Source organism: Protopterus annectens, chromosome 11.part0, assembly GCF_019279795.1.
Source record: "Protopterus annectens isolate FY-2018-M chromosome 11.part0, PAN1.0, whole genome shotgun sequence".
Lineage (NCBI taxonomy): Eukaryota > Metazoa > Chordata > Ceratodontiformes > Protopteridae > Protopterus > Protopterus annectens.
In genome coordinates, this window is record NC_056745.1 from 829,937,163 (window position 1) to 829,949,846 (window position 12,684).

Below are 12,684 nucleotides of genomic sequence, written 5' to 3' on the forward strand. Positions count from 1 at the left end.
TTTGCATGTGCAGGATAGTAGTGTTATGGAAGGCACCTTTGTTTAAGGTTTATTTTGTTAAGGTTTATTTTGTTAACAACATTGTTTTCAGTAGGGAATATTATATAAATGTGCAAGTGGCAAGAAGTTGTTATAGTACTGTGAGTTATATAGTTATGTAAGTGCAACTGCAGCCAGACTGTCAAATGCTTTGGGCTATAGCTCCTTCAATGATTATATAACACATATAAGCATTTATAGATTTAAAGGCTGGCTTGGCTTCTTATTCAAGCAAATAGAGCAGGTTTGGTACAGTGCTTGATGCATACTGATGATTCTAGTTACAGCAGTTTCACATAGTGGTAAGTGTAGCACAGAGATAAATTTTATGACTTTGCAATTTGTAATTTACGTAGTTGTTTGTCTGTGATTAGTTGAATTGAGGCAGTTGGTGGGTTGATGTCAGGCAGCAGGGATATAACAATAAGTGATAATAGGGAAAACAAAATCAGGGCAGAGAGTAAACTCAGGCAGAAGTCAAAACCAAATTTAATTTTCTGGGAAAGAATTTCATAAAATAACCAAGTCAAACTTGAAAATTGGCTACTAAATTTGAAAAAACAGATGTGTTCGTTGTTGGGGTCATATAGTTTATTTGTGTGCTTTATCATCAAACCTGATTGGATACAAAACCATGTCTTTCTCTGGATGATGTTTTACCAGAAAATGCCACTGGGGAACCTCAAACTCTAAGAAAGACTAAGGAAAAATAATAAAACAAATATTTCAGCACAAAACTATAGCATAAGGAACTTCCTGCAAACAAGCCTACACGGTATTACTGTTTATTAAATTTGCAGTTTTGCATAACATTTATATTTTAACCTCAGAAGTACATATAGAAAAAATAAAATTGTACCTAATCAAAAATAATAATTCACTGAAATTGCTGCTCATAGCTGCAAAAGTATGTAATACACAATCCATCCACTTCCTTGTAGGTTAAATTCTGTTATGGCATATGGAATTTACTTCAACTGCAATGGAAGACCAGGAGCATGTATGATGTAGAAATAAGTAATAGTAGTTTTGAGGGACATAATGGGGACTTGGAGGCCAGTACATAACACTATTAATTACTATTTCCATTTAGGTTTGAGATTAGGGAATAAGAAAAAATTTCAAGTCTTAATACGAAGAATGAATACCCAAAAGAAGGGACTGACATATTCTAAGTCCTATATACCATTTTTCAGAATATTCACTTTTCTTCAGGGTATGGTGATCTTGGAGTTGGTGTATATAAGATCAGGGAGCATGGGGGGGGGGGGTGCAGTGAGGAAAAGAAGTTTAAAGGAGAAGAGCAACTTTTGGTCTTTTTTTCTGCTTGTCAGCAGTTGGCATTTTAAGTGCCAACAGTTCAAGTTAGGATCTGAGTCTGTCTCAGGAAAAATGTGATTCCTGTATTGCGGCTTTGCAGATAATGAATCAGATATATCATTGATTAAAATGCAATAGCTATGCTTAAGCATCTTGGAATCAAAATCTAGGGTGACACTTCAAAGGATTTAATGGTTAGCCAGGAGAGATATAATGTATGTTTTGACTATAGTAAGATCTCCTGGACCAGAGGAAAGTAGTTCATTCACCATAGAAATACTGCGGGCATTCAAGCATTCTTTGAATATTAGTGAAACTTTGATTCCTGATGGTGGTACTGGAAGGCAGATCAGTTACTATAATGTGCCTGTCTTCCCCACTGTTTCCATGTAGTAAGTAAGGCATCTTAAGTAATTGTAGAAAAGAAATGAGTGGAGACTTGAAATATTTAAAAACAGGGAGTGGCTATCTTCCATGCTGAGCCATATAAGATAGACTCCTAGATGTGATGGATTTCACTGGCAGCAATTCTGAATCACTGCCCTCATCTTCAAGAAGATATCCAGCAATCCTGATGCCATAGGAACCAGGCAAAAACATTCCTGTTTGCTACAGCTACAGATCCATATATTTGTTAAACATTATTTATAACTTATAAATGAGTATTTCGACATCCCCGATTAAATGCTTATGGAGCATCTAAATGGATAATATCAGATGAGATTTACTCCACAGAAGTTTATGAAAGCATGTGGAGGATCTTAAGTATCCTACAGTTAAAGCAAAAATGGAAAGCTCCCTTGACAGTACCAGGCTTGATAATAAATTGACTGTGTCTCTGAGTTAGTATTTGTTCAGTGTGCTACCTATGTTTGGGATCCCTAATAAATGGGTAGGAGCTCTTGTCAAGATTTATCAGGATTCTTTAGCTTTTGATAAATATATATATATATATATATATATATATATATATATATATATACATACATATATACATATATATATCACAAGTGGCCCATAGAGAAATATGACCTTTGTCCTCTGAATAATTTTTGTTTGCAATCCTCATAGTAGTCCTCATAGTGCACTATTGGAGAGTCGTGAAATAAGAAAATATTGCTTTGGCTCCAGTCATCATACCTCAGGACTGACCTGTTTTGCCCATCTTGAGAAGGGTTGTATGGGATGAGGGTGGGTATTGACAATGCATAAATGGTCTTTTGATGTATTTACCTTGCATTTTCTATGAGTATGCGCATGGTATGTTCCTCACAATCTCTGGTCTGAAGAGCATCAATTTGAGGTCTTGAAGTACAGGCCTAGACTATTACTGCATTTTCTCTTGACCTAGTAAAGGTTGCTAAATAAAAAATTAATGTAGATAAGATTTACATAGGCCCCATATTTATATTTTAGACCTTTGAGCAGACTAAGAGACCCACAGAACATTGATTGTGATAAGGTTTTCATTAATTATTTGGGAGTCTGTATTTCAGGAATAAGATAAAGGATGTTAGGTCTAAGAGAAAGAGAGGCAATGGGTATTTCAGAGTGACATTTGAATCATTAGTTTAGACAATAGCACTTTAATGAACCGGAAATTAGAAATCATTAAACTGTCTTTGTCCCCAAAATATTGTGACCCTTTCTGATAGCTTTACTGTATACACTTTCCATTGTATTCTTATGGTGGGGAGGGAACAAATCTGGGTTTTTCTGGCCTTAAGTTGGAGGGAGGGATTCAGTTTTCTGTTCTTAGTACCTATCTTTTATAGCTCATCTTTTTTATTGTTGATTAGTGAACAGACCCAGAACTCAAAGCACCAGTTGAAAGCCTCAGAAAGGACTTTTTTGGACTCTAGTGGTTTGCTGAGGGCAGACTTTAAGGCAATGTTATATCTACTCCATGGCTTTGTTGTGATGTCTGTCTATTGTACACTGCAGTGCCCTGCATAAGCATGCATTGACTAACTTTAGAATTCTCAGAGCCAAATCCTGTTTGTCTAAATAACATGAGAAGTGGCTTAGATTACATTTAGTGATTGAGCTTGCTAAACAAAAATGAATTAGGAAAAGTGGTTGGTAAGGGAAGAGTAGAGCAGGAGCAGTGGGCAAAGAGTAGATTAAAATGGGGTATACAATTGGTACCTGAAGGTAAAATCTTAGCACTCTCCAAGATCAGTCTAAAATTTAGGATAAGTTTGAGGGTTGGTTATGCTATGCTAGTTTGCAAAATTGAAGGAGTAGTGGTAGTCGGTATTAACGATGAAAGACAGTAGGATACATTTAAGGAAAATCCTTGGTCTTGCAAGTAATAGAAGTGTGTTTTTTCCTGCAAATAGTCTGGATGTTAGTTTATATTTATGTAGGGGTACTAAAGACAGGCTATACCAAGTACAAATTTCCTTTTGTTTTATGAGTTAGAGTACCCTTCTATGTGGATAATGTTGCATATGAGACACTTTAGGATTGCCTATTGATAATGGAATCCTATGCATTTAGAAGGGGTGGAACCTTATGTTTACAAATGGCTAACCTCATCAAGAGGTCTGATGTCTCTTGGGAACTGTGGAACCCTGTAAATTATAATCCACACGCCTTGATTGATTGCTGGGATGTGCTTGATTTTCATATCATGTATTTCTGACTAAATCTTAGTCAACCTTTCAAAATATATTTAAATAACTGAGATGGGCCAATTTCACCCTCTTTCCCATCATGTATTCTCTCAATATTGCTTCCTGGATTATTTTGGGCTTTATAGATATTTCAAAATATTTTTCTACAAAAAATAAAATAAGAACTGGATCTCTTGTTTTTCTCCTTATTTTGTTTTCCACAGAGATATGGCTATTTTTTTTAACAAATATTTAATTCTTGCCAGTAGTAGTTTCAGGGTTAACTTTGAATCAAGCCATCTATCTCCCTCAATTTTTTCCTGAACTTAAAAACCACTGAAAAAGAACATACTTAAGCTACTTAAGTATTATACTGATAGAAGTATGTCCTCTATGAAAACAGAATAGCTGTGTATGTTCTATGGTGGGATAAAGAAAAGGCAACTAGTGTCAAAGCAAAATAATTTCAGATGGTTGTCCCTTGCTACTGCATTTTATTATTTCCATCAGTGTAAATCACGCCCAGGCAGTATCAGTGCACATTCTACTAAAGCCTGCTTTTCTTTGGTGGCATACTGGGAAGGAATGGCCTCTAGAAATATTCTCCAAGTAGCTAATTGGTCTTTTATACATACTTTTCAAAGCATTAGAAACTGGATTCCTTGTCCATTACAGGCTTTGTTAGGCCCATTCTCCAGGGGCTACTGCAGCAGTGATCTAATGATGAATGTAGTATAGTTGTGTAAATTGCACTTACCATAACAGTAGATGTTTGAAGTAATCTCTGCTGTAAGTAGCACACCATCCCTCCATCCTACTTCGTGTCCTGTTATAGTTATGTTTTTAAATAAAGTTATGTGTTCCTAACTTTCCTATTTTTCAAGAAAGTAGGTTCTCTCCTTTTTGGTGGTGGTGGTAGGGGGGGGGGCAAGAAAGTTCTGAGTGTCTCCTGCTACATAAGCCTGGGTGCATTTCTGAAGGGTAGCCAGAGGCTTTAGAGGACAGGCTGGCTGTTATATCCTGTGCAGGATAAAACCAAAATAGCCAAAGGCTACTGCAGCAGTGATTACTTCAAACATCTACTCTCATGGCAAGTGCAGCTTACGCAAGTTTACTTTTCTTTAGAATTCCACAGCTACTTCGATTTTCTTTCCTCAGCTTAGCATCACTGACAAAAGACTAGTTTTACTTCTTTTTGTTAGCAAAGAGTGGGCTACATTTAACAAATATTTATTTGTGAAAAGCTGTACCCAGATATGGTTGAAAAAATATAGTACTGTTAGTGTAACCCAAATCAGAGTACATCAGCCACTAGAAACAAAACTTAAAGTCAGATAAGCTTCAGTCATATGGTCCACCAGTGAGTACTTTCTGACCTCCCCAGGAAAATACATCGTATTGCAAGATAGTGCCTAGTGACTGAACCAGTGAGCACCTTTACACGAGGAAAAATCAGTAAGGGCAGCAGGAATGTCCTGGATACAAGAGGAGAAGAACTAATGTTAAAGAAAGGAAGGCAGTGGTTCAGACATATGCATTATTCATTTCATAAACAGACAGCCATACAATGTCTTATGATCCCAGACTACTATCATTTTAGTAGAACAAAAGAACTTAAGTAAGCTAACAATTCCGTGGACAGCATAAATTGCATGCTCTTTGTTGGATTACAATGTGAGGTTGTTTAGCTTGGTCTTGTGGGAAGAAATACTTTTTGTTAATACTCAAACCTGCATACTTCACAGGAGATGTTACTCATGTGATCAGTATAACTCCAATGTCAGAAGTCTATTACTTTAGCATGGGAACAGTACAGAAGCTTACTGTCTGAGATGAAAATTATAGCATACTGGAACTTGTAAATTCTCTTGAAACTTGTAATACATTCAGAATTTCCCATTTATATTTGCTTGGAGTGATCAAAATATGTTTGTAACTGGCAACAGATAATGCATGCATTTTTTTCAGACTTGTAAATGAGTGCCCAAAAGTCTTTTTGAAGTAAAGCACCTGTAAAACTTTTCAGCATCATATGGATCCAACTAACATTGCCCATGAGTTTTTTTTCCAGGCAAAGACATAAGCAAAGGTAAACAACCCTTAGAAGCCATCTTTACTGGAAATGATTTCTGTTGCAGCACATCTCTAAGTACAGCTGTTACAGTGCTGCATTTGTAGAGATCAATTTGCTAATTTTAGTTTCATGCCGATTCATGCATTTGTATGATTAGATTGGGCACCTCATATTAGCATCAACCTTTTCAATGACAGATAACTTAGCATGCTCTACTTCTCTCTGTCTTTTTTTTTTTGTCTAGTTGGAGGTTACATATGTGCAGCGCTGTCAGTAATGGTTGCTGGCTTCACAGAGATGTACAGAAAGAAATTTCCTCTGGTAGAGCAGACTCTTTCAGGCAAAGTTCTTCTGGTATCTTCCATGTCATGTTTTCAGCTGACTCCTCAGTATATCCTGCTTGGATTGGCTGAGGCTCTGGTAACCCCTGCATGTAAGTACCTCCCTTGTTTTCTTTGTTTCATTATTTGTATGTTTGTTAACTCGGTGTCAGAATTTTGCAATTTATGAGTAAATCACTAAACCTCTAGTTGGTAGAAAATGTTTGTGGCACAACAAACTTCTACAGTACAGCTGCATTGAATCCTGTACTTTATATTTTCTCTCCAATGATTTGTGAAAGTGACAACCTGTTTTCCTTAGCCTACCTCCATTGATTTCTTAGTGGCAGGTAGTTAAACTGGGAATATGTTTTATCGGTTGCACATGATAGTTAAACAAAGGCATTGGTCATATTTGTTCTTCAAAAAGAATAACCTTTACTAACACATCATTTGGTAAATCTATGTCTGTGATATTACTTTTCAAAAGTGGTGTCTAGTCTACAGCAAATTCCTATACACTTTGTCTGAGAAGGAAGTAGATACCACTAAAAGGTCTTACAATATTAGACTGGGTCATTCATCAGAAAAGAGTGGTAATGGTGAAGATTTGGTCTAAGAAAGCCAACATGACTTTCACCTAAATAGGGTATGAATATATCATCTCCATTTGTACATGAGACAATCTGAAAGTGAAGAGATCTCATACTGTACTTTAACAAGTAGGCAGCACTTCAATGTGAAAAATCAGCATAAAGAGTGTAAAATGTTACTGAATATTTATTCTGTCTCAACATTAGTTTTTATCATCTGACAGGGAGTTTAAAATTATTAGAAATTTCCCTTAAAAAACATGCCTTTCTACTGCATTGACTTGTACTGCTTGCAAGAATGCAATAGCTGAACCAATAGAGTTAAAACAGTTTCTCATCCAAAACACTTGTCATAATCAATCTGTAATTCATCTCTTCCAGATAATAGTCTTATGTTTTCTGAGGAATAATATTCCTGTATGTTTTCAAAAAAAAAGTGTATGCTGTAACAAGGGAAGTGACTCATACCCTACTGCAATGCTGGAGGACTTGTACAATTTTACAAAGCCCAATGATGGGACACTTAAATAATCACTGCCAGTTGTGTGAGATGCTGTTTCTTCAACAAAGTAGCCACATCCTTTTTACTGAGATGTGGCAACATTGCAGGCCAACAATGGAGTTTAAGGAAGAGCTCACAGAATACTCATGGAGGTGACAGTTCTAGCAGTTTTTGATGTGTTGCTATTGACTGCTTTGTTTCTGCAGACGTGTGTTCTACAAAGCAACTGTACATCACAAATAACATGCAAACCAGCAACAATGTAGTACCTTAGACCTCAAGTTCCTTTAGAGGGGATGGTCAAGCTACACAGTTCCATCTCATTTACTTTGAACCAACAGTGCAAGCAGTTTATTACAGTGCAAACAATTAATTGTAAAATGCTACATGTGTGATACTAATCTTCATTTAAAAACAAATGAATCATGTTGTAAACATTCAGCTGCCTGATCAAGCAAGCAAGTAACTATATGGTCTGTGAGGGGAAGTTGAGGTGCAAACTGTGTGAGTGAATAACCACATTTTATAATGGCAGTGGCTAGAGGGGATTGGCTGATTGGTTGGTTGGCGATGTGCATTCTACTGCAGCTCATTATCTGGCATGTGCGGTCATATAAGTTTTCTTCTGAGGAAAGTATCATTTAAGCATTCATTATGTGAACTGTAAATACATGTTTACAAATCTAAGTATGATAATTACTATGTAAAATATTTATTGTTTTTCTCGCTGTCTTTGTCTCCCTCACTCCCTCTCTCTCTCTCTCTCTCTCTTTCTTTCTCTCTCTGTGGTCCTCCTCGGATTATTGAACATCCTCCCTAGCCATTTAGCTGACCTATTTATTCCACCAAACTGCAAAAGCCCTGTGACATATTTATTCACCTCAGGGAGGGATCAAGCACCTTGAGTAGTGTATTATCCATGCAAGATCCCCTCTTTTTTCCTTACATTCACTATATGTCTGCCTATAGACACTCAAGGGGGAGACCTTTAGGGGGCCTTTATGAAAGGTCTTACTTGTTTCTATGAGTACTATAATCCTCAAAGGTCCTGCCTCCCGTCCCCTTGTAGCAAGTGCCTCTGTGTCATCTATGGTCTTCACTGGGAATTCTAGAAAGAAGTGTGTACCTCAGGCATACACAATCCCAACCCTCCCCCCTTAGAAAACTGAGCAGGAATTGCATTACCAATCTTCTTTCCCCAAACTCCTGCTCTTCTAGTACCTGGACCACTAACTGAACCCAGTACACTTGGTACGTGGACCACTAACTGAACCCAGTACACTTGGTACGTGGACCACTAACTGAACCCAGTACACCTGGTACCTGGACCACTAACTGAACCCAGTACACCAGGAACTTAGTCAGGACTTTATCCCTCAAAACCACAGAGCTGATCTTATTGTTTGCTTGTTTTAACTTTCTGTATGTATGGTCAGGAGCATATCTAAAAAATAAATAATTTTTATAAGCACACTTATACTGTCCCAAATAAAGAAATAAAAATAAAAAACAATAATACATCACAACCTTGACAAATATAATACTGACATCATTGTAAAAGTCTACTCCATCATAGAATTATACTGTATGAAAGAAATGATTACAAATATAGTGTAATAAAAATTAAAAAAAATAAAATTACTAAATATCTGTTCCAAAAGTGATATTTTCCTCTCCTTAATCCTCTAGCTGCAGTTATCAGTAACGTCATATTGCTCATGCAGCACCTCGACTCTGAAGATTTACGACATTCAGAACAGATGAACATCACATAGTGCAATCTGTGTATATCTCTGACTCACTGCCTTGTTAAATGTCTCTATTTGCAAATGTGATTAGCCTCAATTCCTTGTAAGCTTTCTTTTACATAGCATTACATAGCATTATACAGTGATTTGCATATGGTGCATTTTACCTGTAGCTTTTAGTAGCTTAACCACACTACTTGTGTTTCTGAATTGCCTCCTCCATGTATGCTGCCACTTAGTGTACTACTTTGCTTAATGCTGAATGATATTGTATATTTTTCTATTACTGCCATATTACTGTATTTGTAATTACCCGGGATGAGCATGAAATTGGTCCATCAAGATCATTGTACTGCCTGGTAACCAAACATAAATAAGTAAATGTCTCTGAATACTCCCAATGTGCCTTTCTACAGTACATTTTTATGTCTAATATCTCATGACCTGACACACATACCTTTTCTTTCTGCTTGGAAATAACCCTCCTATACATAATTAAATTAAATTTGGGTAATGTAGTATATTACATATGTAGTCTTTTTGTTTTTGGTCCATAAAGGAATATGTTTTTAATAATTGTTTATAATTTATTTCATTTTATCAGTTGTCCTTTATCCATTTGATCTTATTAAATCTCTGATTCTTTTTTTCTTCTCAAGCAGATATATAATTTAGATGTTTGATTTTTTTTTCTTGTGATTAATAGGCTAATTGACATTTGTCATTATCAAGCAAATCTATTTTGTTTTAAATAAGATTACTAAATATCTGTTCCGGTAGTTTTATTCTTTTCCATAAAAAGAAAGAAAGCTATATCAGACAACATATACAAAGTAAATATGAGTTTAGACATTCCCATAGGGAAAAGCCTGCACTACCCAATTTAATCCAGCAGGAAGCAACTAATATATACATATAATAACACATTAAGTATTGTCTTCATAAGCAGTAATGAAATTAACATAATAAAGCCACCATTTTACAAGGGAAGATCTGTACATTCTTAACATTCCAAAGTTCTAAAACACAGCAGTTAGTAGCCATAGTAACAAAGTAATTTTCCACAGTACTAACTTAACCTATTAACATATAGACTCTCCACTGGCACAGCTATAGGGTCCTATTAACATATTCAACATACAGCTCAAGCAAACATGAAGCAGACACATTCAAATATTTCTTTAATAGCCCCTCTACCAGCAGTGGTAGACTCTGGCATAAGCATGCAAGAAATTTCAGCATTTTGATTGAGCTATAAAAATCCATTTCTTTTTTCTAACCACAAAGGACAAAATGATCCAATACAAACTTTTAAAATTTACTGGTGTTTTTTAAAGACAAATGAATTTTTTTGACATTACATAATTCAGTACTGTAATAAATCTCCTGAAAGAATAACGCAGGCATCTTCATATTAGGACAAAGTTCTGCTGAATGAGGTGAGAATAGAGATGTTGAAACTGAAGGTAACTATTTTTTTTGTCCAAACTAGTAATCTCAGGGGTTTGAAAACTGTCATTGACATATAATTTAAACAAATCAGACATTAGTACCTTGTACTAATTATTATCCCAATGGTCAGTTAACGTGTGCTAACCAGATGATATTGAATTCAGTACTATGTATGCTAGTAAAAAGAGGCTGTTGGTTTATTATTATGCCATGGAATGCCAAAGTGTCTATAACTATTGCAACTTTGTCAAAATACGAGTTATAATGTAAACCTTAACTAAGACTGACATTTTTGTAAAATGCTAATTCTATAGAACACGTAGATATAAGATTGATCATATTGCATACAAACTAAATTAAGAGAACATTATAACACTGTATAGTCAAAAATACTCAGTAAATATAATTCAGTTTGAGAAATAGGAGATATCCCTACAGACCAGGGGAGTCCTGTTATTATTCATACTAAAGAAGCTTAGTAAGAATCATTCTGATATTACTGAGCCTTGAAATGTTACATGAGAATAATGAATTCTGTATGTGAAATAGAACTAAAGACAGACAAATATATTTTCAAAATATTTATTGATCCTGAAAGAAAAAAATATTTACAATTAAGTGTCTTAATTCTAGTGTCTTTTAACTCACAATAGGACTTGTCAGATAAAATGTGGCCTGATCCATTGCTGAGAATACCACATGCCATAATTTTTTAATTATGAATAACAGAAATATATTCTTGTTTTTAACAGAATCTGTTACAAAAGTCAGCCTTTCAGATTTTTGAAAGTTTGTCTTTAGCAACATGTTGGATCAAGACGAGTGTTTTTTTTTTTTCAAAACACATTTTATTTATTTTGATAAGTATAACAGAAATAATAAAAAGAGAGTATTCAAATACCACAAATATTAAGCTATGATCGAGCCTTAATACATCAATGGTTAAAATAAAAAAATAAATAAATAAAAAATCATACAATTCAAATACATACGTGTCAATATGTACCAGAAAAGAAAAGAAAAAACATTTTCTTTCAACATAGCTTCCAGTAACTGAATTGCTAGGTCAGTGCCAGTACCTCACTGAAATTCTTTTTCTTTGGTTACTGATAACTGTGGAATTGCCCAGACACCCTCTACTTCTTTTTCTAGAAGGTCTTTTTTTGAATTGCTCTCCTCCACTTAGCATGATCCAAGCTGACCATCAGATGGTCCATTTTTACTTTTAATGTCTCTGATGCAATCTCCTGAGGTGGGACCACACTAGCCATGGGTTAAAAAGAGGAAGGGGAGCAGAGCAGCTGGCTGTGCCATACATATTGTCCTGCTTGTATTTAGGTGGTATTAATAACATCATGTAAATCTCTATATGTACTATCAGATATATATCTCTCACACTTTCATTATCAAACTGCTAATGGAAATCTGTTGCACAATTATGGCACTATCCCAGTCACTTAAGATGTGTCATATTGCAAGCATAAAATCCCTCCCGGTGTTGGCAAGCTGACAAAACCACTTCTTCCCAACAACCTACCCAGCACCCCCCAGTGCCTGAGCTGCTTGTCAAACTCAGGACAGGTGAGTTGTAGTCAGGCCTCCATCCCTTAAAGCCATGGACACAGAGCCTTCCAGCAGCTCTTTGTTCATGTCTAGTAATATACTTTACTCATCATAGTTGTTATGTATAGTTCATTGCCTACACTGTATTTCACTTTCAGATCATATTTCTCAAGGCTGCATAGCATTCATGGCAATCTTAGAGGTGCTTTGTACAACAACTTTCTAAATATTTTTGCAAGTGTTATTATGCTGTTTCCACCTGAACTTTATCTTAGTCATATTTCTAGAATTTTTCCCATCTGTACATATTGCTATTCTAGCAGCTCTCTTTTGCACATCTGTAAATGTTGCTGAAACATAGACAATTTGACTTTTCTCCTGCTCATATACCATTCTCACTAGCATCTACTTGCAAAACAGTTGGCTTATTCACATTATAGAGTTTTAATGGTAGA

General features: G+C 35.6%; 1 protein-coding gene across 1 annotated transcript in view; it reads left to right on the forward strand.

Moving 5' to 3' along the window:
- Positions 1-12,684, forward strand: part of SLC15A5 (solute carrier family 15 member 5) — a 313,596-nt gene that overhangs the window by 150,773 nt on the left and 150,139 nt on the right. The window contains exon 6 of the mRNA XM_044088238.1: positions 6,296-6,484. Coding sequence (XP_043944173.1) covers positions 6,296-6,484 — 189 coding nt within the window. The remainder of the gene's footprint in view (positions 1-6,295; positions 6,485-12,684) is intronic.